Source organism: Glycine soja, chromosome 15, assembly GCF_004193775.1.
Source record: "Glycine soja cultivar W05 chromosome 15, ASM419377v2, whole genome shotgun sequence".
NCBI lineage: Eukaryota > Viridiplantae > Streptophyta > Magnoliopsida > Fabales > Fabaceae > Glycine > Glycine soja.
In genome coordinates this window covers 9,300,718-9,327,024 of record NC_041016.1, presented here as the reverse complement: position 1 = coordinate 9,327,024, position 26,307 = coordinate 9,300,718, and the positions used below count along the sequence as shown (strand labels likewise).

At 30.7% G+C, this 26,307-nt stretch overlaps 3 protein-coding genes across 3 annotated transcripts; 1 reads left to right on the top strand and 2 right to left on the bottom strand.

Moving 5' to 3' along the window:
- Positions 1–5,999: 5,999 nt before the first annotated feature.
- Positions 6,000–6,753, bottom strand: LOC114387340 (putative lipid-binding protein AIR1B). The gene has a single exon (XM_028347507.1). It carries the CDS (start codon positions 6,658–6,660, stop codon positions 6,277–6,279), a length of 384 nt encoding a protein of 127 aa, XP_028203308.1. The 5' UTR covers positions 6,661–6,753; the 3' UTR covers positions 6,000–6,276.
- A 9,900-nt stretch (positions 6,754–16,653) lies between these two features.
- Positions 16,654–18,906, bottom strand: LOC114387359 (trihelix transcription factor GTL1-like). Its single transcript, XM_028347533.1, has 2 exons — positions 18,499–18,906; positions 16,654–17,593 (listed from the first exon to the last, which is right to left on the bottom strand). The coding sequence occupies exons 1-2, from the start codon at positions 18,726–18,728 to the stop codon at positions 16,807–16,809; spliced, it is 1,017 nt and encodes a 338-aa protein (XP_028203334.1). The 5' UTR covers positions 18,729–18,906; the 3' UTR covers positions 16,654–16,806.
- A 1,013-nt stretch (positions 18,907–19,919) lies between these two features.
- Positions 19,920–24,462, top strand: LOC114385777 (nudix hydrolase 2-like). The gene is made up of 9 exons (XM_028345848.1): positions 19,920–20,260; positions 21,253–21,479; positions 22,140–22,205; positions 22,340–22,477; positions 22,946–23,023; positions 23,105–23,155; positions 23,236–23,270; positions 23,723–23,831; positions 24,090–24,462. Exons 1-9 carry the CDS (start codon positions 20,149–20,151, stop codon positions 24,288–24,290), a joined length of 1,017 nt encoding a protein of 338 aa, XP_028201649.1. The 5' UTR covers positions 19,920–20,148; the 3' UTR covers positions 24,291–24,462.
- The last annotated feature ends 1,845 nt before the right edge of the window (positions 24,463–26,307 follow it).

Below are 26,307 nucleotides of genomic sequence, written 5' to 3'. Positions count from 1 at the left end.
CAATGTTGAATTAGGGGGCGGTGGCAGTGGTGAATTAGGGAGTGGTGGTGGTGAGACTAAGGGTGGAGGTGGTGGTGATTTTGTGTTACAAGGTGATGGTGGTGGTGGTTTAACACGAGGTGGCGTGGCGATCACAATTGTGATGATAATAATTTTGTGTTAAGAGATAGTGGTAATAATAACAATGATCATAGTTGTAAGGGTTGTCTTAGTGGCGTTGGTCTAATAGGGCTATGACTGCTGACAACAGAAACAAAAAAGTGATTGATGAAGAGGGAAAGGGAAACAGATGCAATAACACCCTTGGAAGCCATTTCCAAACAGTTCTCTCTTGAAAGCTTGATGGGTGAACAAGTGCCTTGCGGTAGACTTCGCGATTGAATTTATAGGCTAAGGATGTCGTTTTTTTTCTTCTTTTATGATTACTTTTTCCGACGAATGAGTTAATTTCTTAAATTAAATTAATGGAGGTTGAATCTTAGGACATATATGGGTAGCTAGCATCCTTAATTAATGTATGAAATGAGACCAAATTAAAATAGAAACTGCATAAGATGCATAATGTTTGTTTTTCCTGCTTAGGATGGGCTTAGAAAATCGTTCCAACTATGTTGAACGAAAGTTTCCATTTTTTCATGCAAAAAATGGAGAAGCAAGGGGGCATCTTATTTTGGCGTTTTGTTGGACGCACTTTGTAAATACAAACACACACTTAAAGTATGTTTGGTTCAGTGTTTAGAGAGAATCCATATCTTCCCAAAGCAAGATAAAGCTTTTTGCTTTTTTTAAAATTTTGGAAGATGAAATTTTAATATAGCATGTTTGAACCGTACAATCAAACACGCAATAATATGTGCGTTAATCTGAGAATAATTGCGTCAAAAAGATAAGGAAGTGGCAATGAAGATGGCCTAACTAGTTATGACATGTCCATGGATTTACGTTTTACTAGGATTTTTTATTTTGCCCCTAGTAACTTTTCTACTTCCTTTGCTAGCTGATGTTTTAGTTACTCTATTTAGTCGTTAGCCGTTTGTTATTATGCTTTCATAATAATAAATTAAAAAGCATAAGATTTGACTCTGATGTTGCATTATTTTTATTTTTTTTTTGACGCGGATGTTGCATTAATTTAAATTACCTCATCTTGACCTTCCACAATTTATGATATTATGCCTAACTTTTTATATAATTTTTAAAATAATTATTATAAAAATAAATAAAGTTATCATATATGGATAAAATTGTTATTAAATAACAATATAAAACATTTATATTGTCAATATATATTATTCATTTTGAAATGATTATTATAAAATTAATAAAATTATCATACATACCAATTTATAATTAACTGATCATTCTGTCAAAAAAAAACAAACAAACTTGTCGTATAAAAAATAATAAGGAAAGTAATATGTCAAAATGAAACCGTACCACAAAGAGTTATACAACTTTAATAACTATCACGTGGTCTGTATTAAACCGCTATTAAAAACCGGGGCTCCAAATTAAATTGAATAAATATTGTAGGATGTAGAGTGTTTCCCATACGTCTTTTTTCTTTTTCTTTATGTGTATCATATTAGAAATTATAAATTTTGATAGAATAATCTATTTGAATTCTAGCTCGACCCTATTGAGATATGATACTACATAGGACAAAATTAAATTAATTTTAATTTATTAACATAATATATGAATACTATTATTATGTATAGTTAAATTTTTAAATTAAAATATAAATTACATTTAAACTATATTTTATAATTTATATTTTAAGATAAATAATATTAATATAAATATATTACTAAATTATAAAAAGTATTATTTATTAAATTAAACGTCTTATTATAATACATAAATATTTAAAAGATATACTCTTTCTAAAAGAACCAATGTTTTAGATTGTATATTGCGTATGATTCTCGAACCGACTTAAAAGGTTCAATATCTAACAGGGTTATGAATTGTTTTCTTTTTAAAAAAATTGAGAATTTTAAGATGATTTTCTAAAAAATCATCTTAAAATGTAGATTTTTTAAAATAATTTTTTAAAGAATCGTCTTAAAATATATTTTATTTAAATAAATATTTAAAATTGAAAATTCTAAAATGATTTTTCCAAAAAATTCTCTTAAAAATAAATTTTTTAAGATGATTTTTGAAAGAATCGTTTTATAATATTTTTTTAAAAAAAAATATTTAAAAATTAAAGATTCTAATATAATTTTTTCAAAAATCATCTTAGAATATATTTTATAAAAAAAATTGACTACAAACATGAAATAGACATCAATTTAAGCTGAAAACCTGATACGGACGCTCATCAGATATTTTAGATCGGAAAAAAAAAAAACATTAGCCAATTATGGTATCAACACTCAACAGAAGTATAAGTTTACTCTAATATATCAATTATTACAATAACAAAGATGAAATCATTCAAATAATTAGAGATGAGTGCACAACCTTCTCATAAAAAATTCTAAATGTCGATGAGACTTCAGTGCAGGTTCTAAATGTCCATAAGACTGCAATGCAAGTTCTGTGAGAAAAAAAATTAATATAATAATGAGTAAAGGAATATATTTTTAAATTAATTGTTCAGAAAGATTTTTATTTTGGATTTTGCATTTTTCCTATGGGACACACGTGATCTTAGTTGCCCTAATATTTTTTAAGCCAAACAAGCCCCCTTACTTTTAAAATTAAGTAAATGTGATTCATTTGTTAAGTTACGATCAAATTTTAACACTGACATCATGACATGGCAATGAAATTGCATATGTGGAAATTAATTTAATGATTTGATACTCAATATGCCACATAGGATTGAATATATAAAATATAAACAATTTACATGATTAAAAAAAATGAAAGCAACTTAGATCAAATTAAACCTCATGAAACTCAAAACAAAAACAATTCTTTGGGTTTGCTAAGAGTGACAACAGAAACCAAAAACTCAATTTCGATAGAATTAAAACTTATGGGTTTTGATGGAAATTATGTAATCATAGTAATAATTGTAAATATGGTAGAGTATATGTTATGTAATTATGTTAATTATAGTTGAAAAATTAAGCAATTCTGTAGTAATAAAACATTTAGCACCAACTGTATATTCATGTAATTCTGACACAATTCATCATGTTTCATTCTCTTTCATCATGTCAAATAAACTAAACTTGTAATAACACATTCTGTTCCAAATTTTATAAAATAAATTTGTGTTAATCAAAATCAAGTTACAGGACAAAAAAAAGTTAAAAAAAATTATAAATTAAAGTGTTTGTTTTTTTTCTAGATAATATGATAATCAAACAAATTAAAGCATTACTGTAACAAGCATTTGGTAGCTGCTTCCATTGCATAGAACAAATGTACCTCAACATTTATAATGTATGAGAAAAGAATACAAAGAAGCCAATCACCTTAAACTTAATGGTATTCTTGAGGAAACCAGTGACTAGATCACGATTTGCATGCATCCTTACACCATTCCAACTGGAGTTTGAACCATGACTGTAGAGACCCCCTTAACAATAGAATCAGAATATGCAGGCATGTGAATGCTCAACAATTCATGCCGCGGGACGGTCCATTTGAACCTCGACGACTTTGGTTTCTTCCTTGAAGTGGACAACGATGGCGCTTTAGTTTTCAATATCTGGAGGGAGAAGATTTCGCTGGCGGTGATCATGGCAAAGGGGGTTTCGAGCTCGAGGGACTTGGCCATTCCCATGGCAATGGCAGTCTTGTTGCCCGACCATGCCGTTTGAGGCAGGCGCGGCTCCAGGGAGGAATCTAGGGCAAGGCCATGGATGTGGGAGTGCTTGCCCACGCACAAACTTCTCCCTTAACTCTATTATACAAGCCATTTCGGATTGTGACAGGACTTAGTGTGAACAAACTAGGCATGCACGTTTTTTGTCTCTGGAATTTGTCTCCATTGTTTCAGCCATTTGGTTTTGCAGGAACTAGATGTGTGTTCCCATGTTATATAGCCTTGTGCTAGTCATAGCATGTGAAGAGAGCACAGGAACTGGATGTTAAGCAACCATGGGATTAATTGCAGAATTGGATTTTATCGTCACCTGCATTAAAAGATAACAATATAGCTGACAGTAAAGTGTAAGAACACATCTTTCATTAAAATACAACATTAGTGAATTGCCATAAACCCATTCAATCCTAAGCATTTTGACATTTGCTCTAACCAAATTCACACACGACTTCACAGAGATCAAACATAACAAACCCCATCCTCTTTACGTTTATAACACAGGGGGGGGGGGGGGGGGGGTCCTTCAAGTTTTAAAGAACAACCCGCTTTTCACAAAGAAGGCAATATGAAGCACCCAAGCATGCAAAATCCAACCATAAGTACTCATTTTGGCTTCTGAAAATACCCTATTAAAAGAAAACCAAACCTGTTCCATGTGCAGAAAAGTGCTATGCATACAGTCACTGTCCAGAAGAATTGGACATACTATAACTACCAGACCAAAGAAAATAGTCCTAAGATTAACATGACATCCAAGACAAAAGAATTTAAGAAAAATCATAGCTAGGATTCTTTTTCCTTTTCTATGTAGGCTAGCACTTTTCTGCTAGAAATAGATATGATAATGAATTGAATCTCAGTTAAGCCTGATCTAAAAACTCGAGATACCAAATAATAACTTGAAAACAAAAAAGTTTCTATTCAAATTAATCAATAAATAAAGAAAAGATAAATAATAAGTAAAGACAAAACACAAAAGTCAATCCATGAATATCATTTCAAGGGTCTCTGTTTGTTTGGTAGTCCTTGAGCCACATTTACATTCCTGTATTTCTAGAAATCAATTAAAAGCATGACAAAAATTGAGTTCTAAACAAAATCTGCATAAACATTTTTCGTAGCACGCACATTTTCATTTTTCTATTTTTATCAAAAATAAATATATTCTCAAGAAATGCTTGATTATTGCCAATCCTTGTATTAAAAATTTAAGAGAGCATTTTATAGAAATTCATTACCGATGTAAACTGATGCTAATACTCCATTTGTTTACCAACTTCAGATTCTTTTTTTTTTCCATTATTACACTTTGGTGGCCTGCTATGTTCAGCTAATCAACTCTAGTTTGCCATATCTGTTCAACTTGTCTAAATCATAAAAAGACAAACATTTGTACTGACGATAATATTCAACTATTTTAATTTGTTGTCAAGATTGAAACATATATTCTAGCCTTAATTGTATTTAATTTTTTTCTCCCCAAAGTTTTACAATGTTGCCAATTTTTGTCCCCAAATTTTTTTGCAAATTTTGCCCCCTTATATACCAAACATCTATATTTGTTTCTCCACGTAAAAAAAACAGCCACAATTAATGAAAAAACTGTCACAGAATTATCTTAATTTTGATGTTTGAATTAAAAAATCTTCACAAAATGTATTAATTGTACAATTTTTCTACCTGAACCAAAATTCGTGATACTTAAATTAAGGAGTAAAATTCGTGAAAATAATTAGGGACTAAAATTTACGACATTGAGGAATTTGTCTATTTTCTAAAATCATCATTATTGAATATCTCTGAAATTGAGATGATATTTTTAGTTACTACATTCTTTTCTTGAATGGTGTAACAAATAAGTTAGACAATTTTATCTAATATATAATATTCCATCCCACTTTTACAAAGCTATCAAAGTATATTAGGATAAGTTGTTCCCAGCTATGCATTATAGTGTGACATTTGGATTCTGTCAGTCAACAGAAGTTAATGGAGTAAAATGTAATTTGCACATGCACATAAAATCATAGTTGCCATCCTTTTCGATCAATTTTTTTTATATATAACAAGTTTAACTTTGTTATACAACTAATCCTTAAATAAAGCTTTTTAGGCTATTCTTCTAAATATGCTTCACGCTAAGACAAATTAAAAAGAAATGGTATATCGTATATGTACCTATAAAGATTTTTAAAAAATGACAAATGAATTCTGGAAATTAATAAGAATCACATAATTTTATTGATACCACAGCTCTTACAGATGCAATCAAAGATGCTGACGAGGATGATGAGTAACCCTCCGTCAGTAGAACAAATGTTGAAGGAGTGAGAAATTAGGATGGCAAGCGCCAAAAAATAACAATAATACATGCAACACAACATGAATTGAAAAGAGAAAATTAACCATAAAGAGATATGAAATATGCATGACAAAGATCACCAACAACATGTGGAATATGTGGATATGGATCAGCAATAAAGAATTCAAGGGCACTGGAAGCCAGCGTTATTCCTTCCACAGTTGTTGAGAATTACGCTCAAGGAAATTGGGACGTTGAGGTTGATGCCAAGAACGTTAGCTTTGAGGGCAGTGCAAAGGCATGCAGCAACTTCAAGATCCGCAAGACCCTTAATGAGGTTGCAGCATGGGAGCGTTGGTGGAGACCCTAATTTAACATTGACCAAGTTCAACACGTTGGCACACACACCCAACTTAAGTGCATCTATAGGGCAGGTACCCTTTTGAGAAGGCACTGATGGGTCAGGGATTACAGGGATGTAGGTGGAGCTCACCATAGTGTAGGAAAGCATGTTGAGACAAAGGAATAGAGCAACATAAGTGGATGCAACTGTGCCCTTGGAAGCCATTTCACACAACAAAGGATATCACAACGATTAGGGTTTGGGATATGATGCTTAGTTTGTGAATGCTAATTGATTTTGAGTGATGAAAATTGGAGAAGTGTAAGGGGGGTTTTATAGGTAACTAATTTTGAAGTTTTTGTTTGGTGTCTTTGTTTTAATTTAAAATACTACTTAACCAAACCCGTGAACCTATGGGATTATAATTGAGATGCTTCACAAGCTGGCACCCTGGCTGGGCAACACGAGGGATCATATGATACGTAATGGAATCACTGTAGCACCAAACGCGTAGAGTTATTGGTCTTTTTTTTTTTCACAAGATAAAATTGACATATAAAGATTGAATATGCATAGGACTGTGAAGATGTTAACTATGATAATAACTTCATTAAATTAATAAAGCAAGTAGATGTAAATTTTTTTGTGTGTGCACAAGCAAGTAGATGTATGATTGGCGGGTTCATGCTTTCCATGACATCCACGACAAATTGAAATCACACAAACAAGACAAAAAACCTAGGCTTGTGATTGGGCACAGATAAAATTATTATTATTCGATTCATGTTATTAATCTCCTAGTTTATGCTCAAATTAATTGGAGTTTTGGAATCTCGCAACATAGGCTTCAGATAACTAGCCTGGATTTCTATGTTAATGTATAAGTATTATAATTCCGTCAAAATTAAGAAATTTTCAAGACCAAAAAGAAATAGATCGACTCTCGCTCGTCCTTTTACTAATTAATTTTCTCTAGCGAAATATATTTTAAAATTGCTTAAGGTAACCGTTTTTCTTGAAAATGTATTATATTTTAATTTGAATTAAATACTTCCTCTAGTTATTATTTATCTTAGAAACAAATGGATACATATTTTTTGTCCTAATTATAAGAAATATAGATCCATTTTAGATATAATAATTACACTACCAAAAAATTTGATGTAGCAACCAGACTTTGCGACCACTAATTATCAATCGCAACTAGCGACAGATGTAGCAACCATTTTGTGTAAGAACGGAACTTTGCGTAGTAGAGATGAAATTAGGATCGTGTGGTAATTAGCAGGAGTTTAAATCAAACGTTGGTCGCTAATAGGTGGCGAAATTAGCATTAAAGCAAAGCAATTATAGTATAATGCTTTGTCATTGAAACATTCAGTGGCTAATTAATATTTGAGACCAAGAAGTTCAGTTGGTAAATTTATAGTAAATGTAATATGCGACTGCAGATTCCGACACTAATGTCATTATAATAAATATAAAATAAAAAAATAAACTAAAATATAAAATTAAAAAATTGAATTTTTAATATTTTAAATATAAATATCAATAAAAAAATAAAATAATTATTATAAATTATTTTACTATAATTAGTTATATCATAATTTTTTTTAAAAAATATCTTATAATACATGTAAATCACTAGATATAACCGCTATTTAAATTTATGGATATTTGTAGAATAAAATTAAATTTAGTTCGTTATTAATTAAAAATATCTAACTTAACTATTTTTATAGGCTTGGTGTAAATTAATTATATATTTCTTATATAAAGGATTAGAGAGAGTATAATTATCTTTTATTCTGATTTTTTATATCATATTACTATTAATTAAAATTATATCAAATAATTTCAATATTTCACTTTATAGTAATTTATTCAATCATTATCTTGTAATATGGTTGATCTTAAATGAAATCTAAAAAATGTAATTTTGAAGAGCCTATAATTTTTACTGAGAATAATTGTAGTATATATATATATATATATATATATATATATATATATATATATATATATATATATATATATATATATATATATATATATATATATATATATATATATATATATAACACAAAAGAATCAAACTTCCAATATAGTTTAATACTTTTAATATGGAATTAATTTATTTTGTTAGCGCTCTTTTAGCAAATAACAAGAAGACAATCAATATCAAACTAATGCTTACTAAAAATTAAAACTATTTCAAGATTAATGTAATATTTTTCAATTCATCCTCTTTTCCAATTCGTAATTATTTGGATTCAAATAAAAAAGGATAATTATTCAAATTAATCCCTGAAAAATAGAAAATATAAATTTACTCCCTAAATATACAAAAAGGTGACAAATTAATCTTACAGTTAAATTTGTAAAACCATATTATTATTAAGTTGTAATGTTTAAGGATCAATTTAATAATAAGTTATATTTTTTTTAGGATCAATTTAACATTAAGTTGCAAAGTTAGGAGAATAAATTTTCATTAAATTGTATGCAAGACTAATTTATCATACTTTTAAATATTTATGGACTAAATTTAAATTTTTCACCTTTGAAGAACTAATTTGTCAGTATTTTACACTACTTGGGATAAATTTGACTATATATCTTAAAAAATTAAAATTGATTTCATATTCTAAAATTTCTACAAATATACTATCAATAAAAAAATTATTTAATATGTATACAAGATAACTAAAACAAAAAAAAATTGTTATCTTTAGATTGAATAATTATAAGATAATTTTATAATTTGTAATTGGATAATATTTTTCTAAAACTTATTTTTAGATTGAAAGTTCATTTTATATAGATCATATATATAAAATTTCATATTAATCATAAATAATTTGTTATCTCCTTTATATAGATTAAAATTAATGTAATATAAATATTTTAAAATATACTAAAATATGAATGATTTGATTATATTTTTGTTATTTAATTTTGATAAAATTTAATACAAAAAATCTTGATAATATGTAGATATAATTCAACAGTTGTATTAATAAAAAATACATTCAATATCAAGTTATGAAAATAATGTAATAATTATTAAAATTATACTAATTAATGTAAATTGTAAATAAAACACTTTTTCCCTATAATTTTTGTTCCATGAACTATAAGACAAAACACATTATATATATATATATATATATATATATATATATATATATATATATATATATTATTTTGAATAACAATTTTATATTTATATACTAATGAGTGGATGGTTAATTAAGTGGTGATGAGTTTCAATAAATAAACAAGTGGTCAAAAATTCAAATTTTGACTTATATGGATAAAACCTAGTTAGAAATAGACAATAAGTAAACAACTCACCTTTAAATATATTCAAATATTTTTGAAAGAAATTAGTCTTAATGAATACTCAAAAATAGTTTTTGCAATCAAGTTTTTGAGATTTTTCAAAATTGCAACCATATTCTGATATTCCTATAAAAATAAAATTTTTATGCATCAAGTATTATACAAGAATTTAATTAAAATATATTGATAATATAGCATAATTGATCGACTATAGATTAATATACAATTGAAATTATTAACTTTTATAATAATTTTTAAAAATGATATTTAATATAATTTCTAAGTAATTAAAAATATAAAAAAATCTTTACATGAATAACATACCGAAATTACATACCTTCTATATAATATGTAACTGTTATAACTCATGCTTATATAAAACAAATTATATATATATAATTCGAATTGACATTTTATTAGTGACTATTCAAATTTTCACTTGTCCACCAACCATAAAAAATATATTCATAATTTGTTATAAAAAAAACAAAAAAGATTCGCATAGATGTCAATATAATTAAGAATTAAAATATGATGTCACATAGATTTGTCATATCATAACACGTGAAGATTAGTTTACATATCTCAGCAGCGAAGTTTCTTTTTGACTGAAGCAGTGAAGTTTCTTTTTCATTTTTAAATAGTAATATATAGCTGTTCATACATGATTTTATTAGTTAATAGCATAACACAAAAGATACCTTTTCAATCAATCAATTTATATGTTTTAAATAATTTAACTATCATTAAAAGATACTTAATTTTCATGAGAGATAGCTTAGGTATTTTGGAAGGATGTTCCAAGTATTGAGATTGTGAATTTTAATTATGCAAATTGGATTCCCCAAAGTGCTTTCTAAGTAATAATAAATATAGGTACAATTTTTTTTCTCCATTTAATTTACATATCTTATATTTTTCAAACATATACAAAAGAAATTCATCAGTTTTGTGGTTAAGGGTTGTTATTGAACCTAAGCCGAAGGCATTGAATTCTACCTACACTAGTGGAAAAATTATATCCGATAACTTCGTTTTAACGTGTACTATGTAAAAACAGATGTTAAATAAGATGTCTTGATACAATAGATAAAAAAAAATTATATCTGTTATAAATTTAACTAATGTAGAAAGTAATTTCACATCAACTCAAATTTGAATCGATGTAGCAAGTATATTTTAGAGCAATTTTTATAACCATGAAAAAATCCTTTCACAAAGGCCTCAGATTTCTATAACTTCATTCTCTTTCATCCACGACACTTACTTCCCTACCTGCCCTCAGATCAGCAAAACCCCTCATCCATTATTTCTTTCACTCTCTCACTCTATACCCAACCTTTCACTTCCCCAAATACTGGTCACCCCAATCAACACCCTCCACCAACTCATCTTCACATTGTCCCCCAAACATAGATTACAACTCCATGCACATGTTGTGAAGTCCAAAGAACAAGTTATCCCTACAAACTTGTTGGCCACAATAGAGAAAGGAAAGTACAACATAGACCCATTCAACAACAAGCTAGCCGTAAACAACTTTGCACTGGCGTTCAAGAAGTTCATTGGCAACGTTCATAGGCTTAGAAGTTGCACCACAAGTGTTGCAACTTGTAAGGTGTTCCATGAAATGGGAATCTGTGGTGAGGTGAAATAGCATCAAATCTAAATGTTGAATCCTCGAAAACTGGCACCAGATCTAGATGTACTGTCTTGTTTTCTAAATCACTTGACTCACGTAGACTTTTCAATGCGGTCTCACTAACGTTGTACGTACCTATATTTGGCTTATTATGTTTCTAATATGTGGTTTCGCAAGGCATTACCTTCCATTTTTTTCTTTGTTAATTATATTTTTGTTGTTGATATATTTCAATTCTTTATTGAAGCCATCACAAATTCTCATTTTCCATTTTTTTCATTTTCATGTTGAAGTTTGTATTTTCCTATGTATTGATGCAACTTTATTGTATAAATTTTTTATTTGGTGAGAAATGTTTGGGAGAACAATTTGGATTAACACCCAATTACTTTCATCATCAACTATTATCCCTACAAATCAACATGAGACTTTTTAGTATGTTTTATCTCTTCTTCACATGTTTCCTGTGAAATATTTCACAATTGTTCCAAGTCAAACATGCTTAGGAAACTTTTCGATAGATCACCCATCACATAATTATTTCAAATCATGCATGTTTAATTGTGAAGTTTTTAAGTGATGGACTAGGAAAAAGTAGATACTTGTTGGTATAAATAATATTAATTAATTTCTTAAGTCATCCTAAACTATATAGTCTTATATTTGCAGGGTCCCTCTTATTCCGATGTGTATTCGATTCATTCATGTTTTTCTCCCATTGGAAGCCTCTCAAGAGTTGTTTCTTGTTGTGCTTCATTTCTTTTGCACAAACAATCACTCTCACTCTTGTGAGAGTTCATGATGTTACACTTAATTTTCCTAGTTCATAGTTTATTTTTTGCTTGATTGCATATTTTATCACTCCAACTATAATTTATTTCGCAAATTTTATCACCTAATTTTTTTTTGGCATTTTACCACCATAATTTTTATGTTTTGCATATTTTACATATTTGTTAAACATGTTTTGCATAATTCTTCTGTTCCTCACTCTTTGTCTCTCTCGCCTTTCGCCTCTCACATCGCCCCCCACTGTCATAGCCAACGCTTCCCTTCCTTGCCTTCCTCATCGCCGCCGTTGAAGGCTGTTGCCCCCACCATGGCTTATACAGCTTCCTTCTCTTCTCGTTCTTGAGCCCTTCATCTCTTTCTCACGTGAAAGCGGAAAGCTCAGTTCTTCCTGCGACAACACTTTCATCAATCGTGTCCGCAAACTGCACCTCCACACTCCAGTCTTCTCATTTTCTCTTCCTTTGACGCTTCAAAGATCCAACTCCTCATATAACACAAGACAAAATCTCAAGTTTTCTTCATTTCTAGACTAGACATTTTATCGAAGAAGGTTCTCGATTCTTTTTTTCCTTTTAAATTTATGTTTTAAAAATAATAATAATGAGAGTTAGATGTGTTTGTTCATTGTGAATTTTGAGGCAATGGGATTCTGATTTTCGTTATAGTTACAAATTGTAGTGTCTGCTTTCCTCTTCTCCCTTTTTTGTTTGCCTAGTCTGATTTTTCGTTTTTATTTCTTACTTTTAATTTTTTAGGGATCAATGTTTTTTTAAAGATATTTCAGTTCAATTTTTGAAATAAAAAAAAGTTTGATTTTATTGAGTTAAGTTCAGTTCAATTATAGTTAAGTTTGTAGTTTGTAGTTTTTTTGAACATGCCTAATATGAATTTGTCTAATTAAGTTAGACTGTGGTTTAGCGATGGCATTATTATCTTTTGTTCTTACATTGTAATTTGGTTTTACAAGTGTTGTAAGTCCTTAGCTCAAGTGTTACAAGTCCTTAGCAGTGACATGATTTTATTTTGTGGTTTGCATTTATATGATACTTTTCCTTTATATTTGTTGCACAGGTTGTCAAAATCTATAAATAAGAGAAATGAAAAATAGAAGTTGTAATGGAATCGTGAATGCCTCAAGTCCTCTACCACTGGTTACTCTCTCTCAATGTCCTACTGAACCAAGTGGAGCTCCATCACTATCAGAACAAGAGTTAGATGTTCCTACACAAGTAACACAACAAGGGACAAAAGCTCTATCTCCATTTGGACAAACAAAGGTACAAAAAAAGAAAAGCTAATAGAAACCCTTTTAATGTTTGGATGTATTTCAATAGGATAAATGGTGATACCTTTTGCAAGTATTGTGGTAAATCATATAAGGCATGCGAGAGATTGTATGAAAAACCCTACTAGGGAGGTTGATAGGAAACAAAAGACAATTGCTATTGGAAAGGGATGTGAGAATGACCTTAATGTTATTAGTATGAAAATTGTTGAATTCAATAGAGTAGACTCTTATAACACTTGCAAAGATGATAATTTTAGATGAACTTTTTTTTTAAATTGGTTGAAAATGAAGGATTTAGGAAGTTTATGGAAGAGGCTCAATCCTATTTTAAAATTCCTTCTCGTGTGACTATTGCTAGATATTGCATTCAAGTGTTCAATGATGAAAAAGAGAAGTTGAAATGCTTGTTGTTTGCAAAAAACAATTGGTTTCACTTGCAACTGATACATGGACATCAATCCAAAATGTGAATTACATGTGTGTGACAGCTCACTATATATTGATGAGGCATTTAGGTTGCATAAGGAGATATTCAAATTTTGTTTGATTGTCGACCACAAAGGTGAAGCCATATGGATAACCCTAGAGAATTGCTTGAAAGAATGGGGGATTGAAAAAATTTGTTGTGTAATAGTGGATAATGCAAGTCCAACAATATAGCCATTTAATATTAAAGTAGAGGTCTAAGTGTTTGGAACGATCATACTTTGTTGAATGGAGAGTTCATGCATATGCGATTGTCAGTGATGGGTTGAAGGAAATTGACTCCTCAATTAGTAAAATAAGGGCTACATTCAAGTTTATGAGGTCTTCTCCTAGTAGGTTGACAACTTTTAAGAGGTGTGCAAAGGAAGTTAGTGTAAATTCTAAAACAGTGTTAACAGTTGATGTGCCAACTAGATGGAACTTCACTTATTTGATGTTAGATTTTGCTGAAAAATTTGAATAAGTTTTTTTATCACTTTGAGTATATTGTGGCTTGTGTTCAATCTTCTTACTAGTGAAGGAGGATGTTTTAAAAAGGTTTATTGGAAACGTGCTCATGTTTTTGTAAGTTTTTTGAAGGTTTTCTATGATGCAACTCTTTCTTTTTTTTGGATCATTGCATGTTACAACTAACAATTTCTTCAAGAGGTTGTTTAGTATTCAGAAATCCCTAAATAAGTGGAGGCACAACGATGATCCAGTGATACAAAAGATGACAACTAATATGCAGTTGAAGTTTAACAAGTATTGGGAAAGTGGTGGAATCAACTATCTTTTATATGTAATTGTTTTTCTTAATCCATGTTGTAAGTTTGAGTACATTGAATTATGTTTTAATAAAATGTATGGTGTTTTGGATGATCTCATCAAAAAATTGTTTATGGATTATGCAATACAACATCTCATTTCCATTGAAAGTAGTACTTCTAGTACTTTGGCTTCAAACATTGGCTCATAATTGAATGTAGATCAGGGTGATGAGGATGAGGATTGAGATGGTCAATTTAGAAAGAAAATGAAGAAAAAAAATAGGGTGATGAGCAAAGGAATGAGTTTGAAGAATGAAGTTAAAGATGACAAACCTAGATTTGACATTTTGGCATGGTGGAAAATGAAAGCAACCAAATATCATGTTATTTCTTTCATGGTTAGAGATATATTGATCATTCCTATGTCTACTGTGTCATTTGAGTCTGCATTCAACACAGGAAGTCTAGTACTTGATGATTTGCAAGTTGAATTAGATGAAACAAAAAAGATTGAATCTAGTGTGAAAACTCCCAAATTTTTTTCAATGGTTTAGAATATCAATATGAATTAATATTCTGTTCTAATGAGATTTTGTTTGAATTTTTAGAGTTATATGATTTGACTTTATATATTGCTATTTTTGGAACTGCTAGTATTAGGAGTTAGGACCACTAGTTCTTAAGGTAATATTTTCAACTCAGTTTATAATTTGATTTAATTTTTCTGCATATTTCTTTTTTCTGCACATTTTCAACTTATTACTAATACAATCATTGATTTTGTTCTTTTGCTTGCAGTGTTTGAGCAACCGTCCAGCATTGGATCTTATGACTGGCCAAAAAACTGCACTATTTTTTCAATTTTACTTTTATTTTGTATTTGTGTTTGTTTTTTGGGCTGATATCATTATCAAATTTATTTTGTTCAAGTGTTTACTTTATGGGCTGAATGTTGATAACATTGCAGCAAGCCTACAAGACAACAACTTTTATTTTGTACCCTTGCTTGACACTTTGACTGTTTGTTATTTTCAATTTGTTTTGGTGTTTTAATTGCATATAGACAACAAAATGAACAAATTTGTATTCGGTTTTATTCAATGGTAGTTTGATGTTAAATTTTTTTATGCAACAAATTTACGTAATTATATTGTATATTTAAAGAAAGTTGTTTTTAAAAAATCTATCCTAGAATTTTTTATTTTTGAATTCCATGAGTCAATTGACTCAACTTGTTCATGACCGACCGAGTTGAGTTGAATAGCAAAATCACTTAAATCTGACCCAATCCAACTTGAGCTTTTTTAACTAGGTTGTGTGATGGGTTCTTCCAAATCCAATCCAATCCAACTCCTGTATTCCTACACATGAGAGATGATAAGTTATTTTATTTGTTTTTATTTCTTATAATTTATGCATTTTATGATAAGCATAATTAAGTTTCCTAAAAACTTTTTCAAAGGACCCCTTAAAAACAAACTACTTTTCTTGATTAAAAAAAACTACGTTTAATATAAAAATGTTTCTGTTATCGTAGGAATGAAATTTTCTATTTCCAATTAGAATTGCTGTACTGATAGAAATTGCACTAAACTCGGTACTTTGTGTCTTCTTTTTTTTTGTACTGTTTTGAAATTGAAATCAAAATTAGAATTTTACTTTAACAACTTAAACAACAAAATTTAACAATAAAAAAGTATGTAAAAAAAAATACCTTTGTTGATAAAAAAAAGTATGTCCCTTTGCACTGTTTTGAAACTCCAATTTCTACTTAACAGTTAACTCCACCACCAAAAGCATGTATAAAAATACCTTTGTCCATTGACATAAGCCACCACAACCAAAAATTATATATATATATATATATATATATATATATATATATATATATATATATCAGCCCAATGAACTTAATATTTAAAATTTTAAATGCAGGGTTAAAGGATGGTTGGTATATTATTGTCCACTAAAGTCATCAGTGAGAAAATTGAAAGGAAGAATGGCTAAATAAATGCTGAATGAAGGAGCTTTTACATAAGCCGTATCTACGACTATCAAGTACTACCTATTCAAGTTTCATTCAACTCCTTTACTTCAATCTGGGGAACACAGCAGGTATTGCTCAAGGCATTTCCAATACTTAAGAGACCCTTTCTATACAGAATGTCCAACTCATCAAAGTAAGGGCAAGTTTTACTATTTTGACGCCTTTTCTTGCCACTCCCTATTGTCCTTTTATAGTACTTGTTGATGTTTTCCCACTTCTCCTTACACTTTTTTGCAGAGCGGTTGTACCCCATGCCATTCATTGCTTCAGATATCTCCTCCCATATTGACCCTTTTGATCCCATGAGACGAAACTTGTGCTCCAATGAAGTTCTCACAGTGATGAGTGATTGCACTTCAACATCAGGCCATCTATTGTCACCTGGATCATTGTTCAGTTCTTTTCTAGCACTTGCCTCAACTTCATCCTCTTCTCTTTTGCTGCATGGTTTTGCAGGTTGTTGGGGGATTTGAATTTCATGGCCCAACAGGTTCTGAATGAAGGATATGAGGGCCAAATTTCGAGAATTTTCTTGGGCTCTAGCCTCTTCATCTTTTCTGATTCTCTCCATCTCCTCATTCTTCCAAGCTGCTTCTCTCTTTATTCTTTCCCTTTCATTGTTTTCTATGATTTCCAATAACTGTTTATGCATCTGCTCTTGCTTTTCCATCACCTTCACCACCAAATCCTTCGCAAAATCTTCGAGCTTTCTCACCATCTTTCTCCTTTTCTTTCTAGGGCCATGTCCTTTGGTACTTGCTGATGAATTGTCATCATCCTCATCTTCATCCTCAGCATCAAAAGACAAGCTGAAACAAGGAAGAACTAATCAAAAGAACAGCACAAACGGCCAAACCCATGTTAAAACTGTCATGATAGACTATTTGGATCCTAAATGTGTGTCCCTGTGTCAGAGACAATCTTGTTCGAAACACTGCAAATGCTAAATGTGGCACCTCTTTCAGTAAAGATTTGAGCCTTGAGTTGTCACATTCAAAGAGACTAATCACTTTCACTATACACAACTCCTATTAGTAAAAAAAAGGATAATTAATTCTTTGACAGCAGTTGGATTGCTGAATCTTTGGGAAAATGGTTCCATTCCACTAGACTTTGCCCCCAAGGTTTGTTTCTCAATTGTCACACAGATCATTCTATATGCTACAATTACTTGTGAGCAAATAAAACATAACTATAGTCTTGACTCAACTATAAAATAATAAAACATCGTACGATGTGGGTTTTTAACCAACACAAACACAAATACCATAAACCAAAGCATTCTCGAATCACAAAAGGATGATGCAAAGTAGTACCCAGTTGTGGGCTCTCTCTCTCTCTCATAAAGCCTATCACAACGAGAAGCATCAAATGGACAACAATTGTCCTGCACTGCAACATATTCTAAGCACAAAAAAATCGTCCTTTACGCCTAATCACACGCACCCATCAAAAAACAACACACCCTATCACCACCACAAATCACAATCTTTTTATACTAACCAAAAAAGATAGAACTTTATTGGTTGTTCCGCCCCCATTCCGCAAAGACAAGGTAAATAAATACATAAAGATAAAAAGATAAAGCCATACAAATTCAAATTCAATTAAAAATAACGGCAGTGAGAGAAAGAAAAGAAAAACAATTTTTTAACAATTAATAATTAATTAGATAAAAAAAAAAGGAGGGAAGGGAGAAGAGAAATGGACTAACCTGGATTCGTGGCATGGGGCGTGACCCGACCCGGAGGGAATCGGATCGTGCGAGAGAGGGGGAGGAGAAGGGTTGGCAATGGGGGCGGTGGGGACGGACCTGATGGGGCGGAGCTTCTGGGGGTTGTGGCGGTGGGAGAGGAGGTCGGCGGCGAAGAGGAGGTCGCCGGAATCGGGGAACGGAGCGACGTGGTCGGGGACGGGGAAGTGGTCGCCGGTGAAGAGGTCCATAAAAAAAATGGTAAAAAAATAATGAAAGAGAAAAAAAAGCGGCGCGAGGGTTTTGGGGAGAGGTGAAAAAATGGAGGGGAATGGGGGTGGTTACTGCCTTACTGGTTGGTAAGTAAAATGACTACTACGTTAACCCCTAGGTAAACTATATAATACAACCCATCTACTACACATTTCAGGTACGGGTAAATGTAATACTTTTTTTTTTTTACAATATTATTTGGTTTTTCTTAGATTGCCCAAAAAAATACAGTATTATTGTAAATATGATTTTTGTTTTACATCATCTTCGTCTTTAATATTTTTATCCTTATTATTATCGTCATTATTATTATCAGTATTCTTATTACTATTATAATAACCATACTATTTTTTATAAAAAAAATAAAATTATTAATTTATTAAGAGTGTTTTTACAAATATTTTTAACCCAATCTCTCATTTTAAGATAAAAGAAAAAAAAAAGTGAAGTGAAAACTTTACATATTGTTATAACTATTTAACTCCTCACTCAACACCAAGACAATAGAAAAAGTGGGAATATAAGAATTTAGCATCACAAATTCTAAGCAAAATTAAGAATGATTTACATGTCAACAATTTGTTTGTAAACATAATTCATGTTTAAATAGTATGTTGTCATTTGATTCATGTTACCAATATCACAAAATGGTGCCACTTATTCATGCAAGCACTCTATCAATCACACACACACAAAAACTTTGTTGTTACTGTTGAATAAAATTAATATATATATATATATATATATATATATATATATATATATATATATATATATATAATACACAGAATACAACTAAGAATCCTACATAGTAAATTTTAAACAAAAATAAAAATAAAATATTTAGAAGTCAATAGTTTATTTATAATTATAATTCATGATATGGCATCCTTTAATTTACCCTCTCAACCTCACAAAACGACTTGATTGTTGCTATTATTATTATTTTTACTAAGACTTAATGAAAATATAAAATAATATTTTGTTATATAGTAAAAAAAAAAAAAGGACCTCTGAAACTGAATTACGGGTGTCTCCTTTTGTTGGTCCATAATGACGAGGCTATCCCCACGCTGTCGTGTCCACTGTTCCACCGCTTCCCTTCCTTGTGGTTTGAGCTGTTTGGACTGCTTTTTTTTTTTCAACTTTTAATTTTCATCACACACAAATAACACGTACGCCAATCTCATTCCTTGAATTTTTCAACTTTCAACGTCAAATTTTGATTCAGTAAAATTTCAGTTCCTATCGCACTCGCAGGTTCATTACTTGGTCAGGTAAACCGAACAATTACAAAACAAAAAATATAAAGACAGAGCCAGAGACAGAAAAATGTTACGATAACGTGTTGTGCTTGTTGTGGGTTTGGAATTGGATTGATTCAAACGAGTTAACGCCATGCTCAGATCACTGCCGAAGCTCTCACTCCTCTTTTCCTCAGCCAGGAATCCCCATTATCTTTCAAGTGCTCAGCGTTTCATATCTCAAGGGAGAATAGCAGCTTCAAGAGGTAGGTGTTTAACCGAAACCAATTATCCAGACCAGATTGCAGTGACCCGGTTACAAATTCTGTTTCTTTTTGCTTTTGGGTATCGTTTGTGACTGCCAAAATTTAACCTTTTCTTTTATTGGTTCCAATTCAACGTGCATGTCTGGTTTTATTTTTTATCATTTTTTTATTAGATCCTGATTTTGAATATTAATAAGCTAATCACTAGGCTTGTTATTGGATGATTTGTAGGGGGTCTCTTGCATCATGAGGAGTATAATGTATTGTTATGTCTTACCAATATCCTCCTAATTCATGAACGCCAGTATATAATATAAGTATGAGTTTAATTTTTATGTACAACCAATCAGAAATCATTTCAGAAATGATTTTATAAGTTATTATAATAGCCAATAAACTTAGCATTCATGACAATTTGTTATTATTCGATGACAATGTAAAAATACCATTCACTCTATTGTGGCACAATGCACTCTACAATTCTGTTGTCAAAAAGTGGCTGTTTGTGCTTCTGAGATTGTTCACTTTTAGTGAGTTTTTGTACTAGTTGCAGCATTCCCTTGGTAGTTTTAAAAGGGGAGACTTGCTTTAACTTCATTTTCCTGAATTATTCCCAAAGTTCTCCAGTCAAAAGGTCATTGTCGCTCATTTTTAACAACAGTGGAGGTAACTGAAAAATGATGAAAATAAAAGAGAGGTAACTGAACTCGTTAAGAAAATCACATTTTTTGGCTGCATAAACTGTTCTACAGTCTGAAATGAGTAATTCATGCATCCATTTGGTACCATTAAATTTTGGTTGTATATATTTTTCCTAATCAGTTGGGGAAAGTGGGCTATCCGGACTTGATAGTCTTTGTTTACACTGGATACTGTTTCCCTTTCATAGGGAATGCTTAATAATTATGTTCAGGTTCATTAGGAATTACTAAAATTAAACTTGTCTTGGTATAGAGTCTAATATTATTTTTTTTCTCACTTTTTCCTTATAGTCAAGATTGGAGTGGTAAGCACTATTCCTATTCGATCCAAGTTGACTTCAACAATTTCATCAGCAATTGCATCAGAAATGGCTGCAGAAGATCAAGTTCAAAGGGTTAACCTACTAACATCAACTGATGATAATTATGGTGGTGTTATTGTGGAACTTGATCAGCATATGGATTCTGCAACATTTGTCTCGATCCTTAGAGCTTCAGTTTCTCATTGGAAGCTGCTGGTAGGTAATCTTTCTAATTATTTGCTTAATGTAATTAATATATGATATCTGATTTCATTCATTGATGGAAGCATACTGGTCAAATATTAATAAAATGTAAGGATTTAAAACTAGACATGATTAGGGACTCACATTAAAGAATACAAGCAAACAAATCAGGTATAGATGATTTCTATTCTACTGGCCATCCTTCTTTAAGTTTCTTTGTATGGCAATAAGTAACATATGTTATTCATCAATGTATTCATACACATACATGAAGTTTTACTTTTAAGTGACTTTTGTTTCTTCCTTTGTCACTAACATGTCATTCAGTGTATAGATCATTTTTATATATTCTCATTAAGTTTGGTAGGTAATGTGGAACATCTATTCAATAAAAAATGTTAGCTGACCCTTATAATCCTAGGCATAGCAATTTTGATCTATTGGAACAATTTTCATTTTGAATTTGCCATAAGCTTTTTTATTTAATGATTGCCATAAGCTCAGTTTCCTGTCTATTTTATTTTGTAAAAATAGCTGAAAAGCTTGTCATTTATATGCAACAAAACTTGAGCATTTTTATCTGTACTGCAGTCTGTGTGTAGTGAGAATGAGAATCTAGAATCTATCACTATCTTTGTTTGTTTGAGTTAATGAATCAACATTGTCATGCAGGGCAAGAAGGGTGTTTGGATAAAATTACCTATTCATTTAGTCAATCTGGTTGAAGCTTTAGTGAAGGTAACTAACTTTATTGCTTACCTTAATGATAATGGTTATGCTTGAAATGTTTGGTTAATGAAAATTGGAGTGCTGTTAATGCTTTTAGGTATCAATTTTATTTATTAACTTATTTCCATGACACTTCTATGCAGGAGGGTTTTTGGTATCATCATGCAGAACCAAAATATTTAATGCTTGTATATTGGATTCCTGAAAGTCCAAGCACTATTCCTGCAAATGCCACACACAGGGTGGGCGTTGGTTCATTTGTCATGAATGAAAAACAAGAGGTTTTCCCCCACCATCAATCACAATATAGTGCAACTTCATAGTTCACAATCAGGCTTATACTTAATTGGAAGGAATCTCTTATTGTTTGAGGGCTATATCTTTGACAAATACTGTTATGCCTGCCTGTCCTGTATATTGATAAAATGATAACATCATGGATTAAGATGAAAAAGAACTTTTCAATCATTTGAGACAGCTGAAGGGAAAAAGCACCTTGCTTCTCATTTATTCATAGGAAAAAAAGAAGTGATGAATGGACTGTATCTTTATTGTTTATTTTAGTTCCTCTCTTTATTTTCTCACCCATTGCTCCTGCTTAATTTGATTCTTGTCAGTTTCTGTCTGGTAGGTCCATTATCAGAATTTTCATTGGAAAAGAGTAACATGTCTCTCACCAATAGAAATTCTTCAGAATATAGTTCTATTGGCAATTAACATCTCATTTTCTACTTATTCAATGATCTTAGGTCCTAGTTGTTCAAGAGAATAGTGGACTATTTCAAGGAACTGGAGTCTGGAAATTCCCAACTGGAGTTGTTGATCAGGTAGATCTGTTGGATATCTTTCTCATTACGGTATAAAAATCTATACTGCATACATATAATCTACTCATTCAATCTATTCAGGGAGAAGATATTTGTGTAGCAGCAGTAAGAGAGGTCAAAGAAGAAACAGGGGTAAGTAATCTCATTGCTGTACTAATTAAATGTGGGCTATTGTTCTAAGCCTAACTATTCTGGATTCTCTCAATTTTCAGGTTGATTCAGAATTTGTGGAAGTATTAGCATTCAGGTAGCACGTTTATATGAATATATATCAATTCATATACTTGATGGGAAGTTCTGATGATTGATTGCGGAGACCTCAAATAGGAGATAGAATGTTCAAATCTCATTGATAGCGAATGTAGGGAATAAGGACTAATGAAAGGAGGGCCAACATCATGTAGTCCAAAATCCTACAGGAATTTGGGAATTCTTAACCATTCATATTCCAGGTGCAGGATCCATTTTAGGTCTTTCAGTGTCAAGCAAGAGTAGTAAAGCTTGCCTATGTTAACATATTCACTTTTACCAATATCATTGTCTGAGACAATATGTGCTTGAAATATTTATATATTGCAAATTTTGTTACCTGTCAATAAATTAGGGACTTCTTTGTTTTGAATTTTATTGGATTCTTGTGAATCTACAATATAGATGACTGAGAATTTTTTTTCTTTTATTTGAATATCTGATCAACAGACAAAGTCATAATTCATTCTTTGAGAAGTCAGACTTATTCTTCATGTGCATGTTGCGGCCTCTTTCTTCTGACATCCAAGCACAGAGATTAGAGATACTGAATGCACAGGTATGTAAATTTTAGTTGAAGTCATGATTTGTTTTCTATGTGCCTTTCAAAATGTTCAATGCATACAGACCCTAAAATACTGAAAATATCATCATTTTTCTTACTGTCAGTAAAAAGCTTTCTTTCTCAAAATTGATTTTAATTCATTCTAGTGTGGAAATAAATTGTAGTAGTAATTTTGAAAAGGATCCCGAGGAAATGTAAAATCATTGTAGACAAAGGCAGACATCGATTTTTCATATGATTATTTTTCTGCAGTGGATGCCATTTGAGGAATATGCAGCTCAGCCATTCATCCAAAAGAGTGAGCTTTTGAAGTACATAAATGATACATGTTTGGCAAAGATGGGTGGACAATATTCTGGATTTTCTCCTGTATCTACGTCATCAAACTTTTCTGACCAGAAGAATTATTTGTACTTGAGTGCTGGGGCCTTAAAGAGCTCCAATTCTTCATAAGCATCATCAAAGGTTACACAACTAGAAAGGACATTCAATTAATTTGTATTATTATTTGATTCTTTATATGAACAATGCCGGTCTTCATCGGTGAAGTTAATTTCATCTACCATAAGTATAGACTTTGTCATTTGAAAGCAAATTCAGTGATAATAACACAAGAGTTTCTGTCGAAAAGTTAGACATTTAACACACGGCATTTTGTAGTAATACATGATTATTTAAATAAATAATAAATAAAACTAGCATAAGCATAGTGTATGATCATGTTTGGATAAAATTCTTTATATGTATTTATAGGAGAAGAAAATAATAAAATAAAGTAAATTACACTGATCCTCTTTGAAGCTTGTTTTTATTACATCCGATACTCTATTTTTCTTTAACCTTACCAAAAAATCCCTTAACTTTTGGACTTTTGTTAAATTAACATCCCCTCTTAGACATAAACAGCGTTACATCGACTCCTCTTTAAGAGGCCGAAAGTAATGTAAAAAAAAATGAAAAGATATCAAGTGTAATAAGAACAAATGTCAAGAGAATTTATGTAATTTATTTTAAAATAAAATGAATTGAATTTTTTTTGTAAGTTAAAATTAATTTATGTACTTAAAGTTATAGAGAAGTTTTTCATTTAACTTATTTTCAATTTAGATGTATAAGTTGATCTTAAGAAAAAAAAAACTTAACACGTTATACTTATTTTCTTATATAAAAAAATGGAGAACTTTATCCAAATAACTCTATATCGATATAAAGTGACAAACGGAGGTGTGTGTGACTGTGCTTATAATGATCCTGTACTGCGAGTTATTTTGGAGTCATGCAGACATCATAAAAGAACTTGCATGAATGTTGACATCATCCGCGACTTTGGTAGCAGCTAGTTAGTGCTGATAGTCATGCGCGCACATTTTGTGCTTTGCACAATATAAAGATTATTTGATTAGTTTCACAGTGATGAAAAGCAACGGTGGGTGGAGTGGACCAATCACTTCCCAGTTTTGCTCCTTCCTCTTTAAATGGTATATGTGTTCTTTACAACACAACCTCTTTATACAATTAATAATTTATTTTTATGGTTGAATCATATTAAGAAAAAAAAACTCTTTAAATAAGTTTGTCGTTATTGAGTGCATGGAGTTTTACACAAAAAAAAGACTGAATGCACTAATAATATAAAACAGATCTCCATTAATAACAAATTTATTGAACTTTACATTAAGCTATTACAATTTTCTTTTGGGGGAAATTTGCTTCCCTTTATATAATTTTTGGACAAAAGTATTTCGTTAAATAGAAAAAAATAGAGAATTTAGGATAACGATATCAATTGAAGATTTGTCCATTATTAAAAGTCATACAATAAAAGAAAAATAGAGACTTTTCTTTCCTTTTGTTCCTTAAACTGTGAAGAGAGCTCCCATAAAGATAACTATAATTCCTTATTCCTATTAATCCTACCTAAATTAACTCCACAAAGATAACTAAATCCTTTATCTTATGTCAATCCCACTAGCTTAAATTGTACTATCCTTTATGGCATAACTAATAATATTCACATATAAAGCCCTCTTGTCAAGTACCTGTTGTCAAACTTCAAATGTGAAAGGTACACGAAATTTATCTTATTTTAAAAGCTAGCTTTGGATGTGAAAATATGTTAAGAGGTTTGGTTTATCTATTTGTTTTCTTAAAAATATTTTTTACCAAGTCACTTTTTTCCACTTTTCCCTACTAAAGTTTGAAGAAGAGCAAAAAGGAAATCGGTTTATGATTTCACGTAGACCCACACATGGACCGTAAATAGCACAAGTGAAGAAATATCCTTCACCCCTAAACCTATATTTCTAATAATTTCAAAACAAAACGTCCAATATCTTGACTAAACAACAAAATCAATCATCCATTGAGATTAGACTCCATTCAAGACTTTTGTGTGGCCCTGCCTTCACATGTAGTTGAAGCGTCAATAGACAACGCCTTCAGAAGGAAGAAAACTAATTGAATCAATCAC

What these genes read in the sequence shown, in the direction of transcription:
- LOC114387340 (XM_028347507.1), bottom strand. Translation starts at nt 6,660, where the DNA reads ATGGCTTCCAAGGGCACAGTTGCATCCACTTATGTTGCTCTATTCCTT.
- LOC114387359 (XM_028347533.1), bottom strand. Translation starts at nt 18,728, where the DNA reads ATGGACCTCTTCACCGGCGACCACTTCCCCGTCCCCGACCACGTCGCT. An exon ending in GCCCCATGCCACGAATCCAG is followed by an intron (nt 17,594 to 18,498) that starts GTTAGTCCATTT and finishes TCCTTGTTTCAG; the next exon opens with CTTGTCTTTTGATGCTGAGG.
- LOC114385777 (XM_028345848.1), top strand. Translation starts at nt 20,149, where the DNA reads ATGCTCAGATCACTGCCGAAGCTCTCACTCCTCTTTTCCTCAGCCAGG. An exon ending in CAACTGGAGTTGTTGATCAG is followed by an intron (nt 23,024 to 23,104) that starts GTAGATCTGTTG and finishes CAATCTATTCAG; the next exon opens with GGAGAAGATATTTGTGTAGC. An exon ending in TAGAGATACTGAATGCACAG is followed by an intron (nt 23,832 to 24,089) that starts GTATGTAAATTT and finishes ATTTTTCTGCAG; the next exon opens with TGGATGCCATTTGAGGAATA.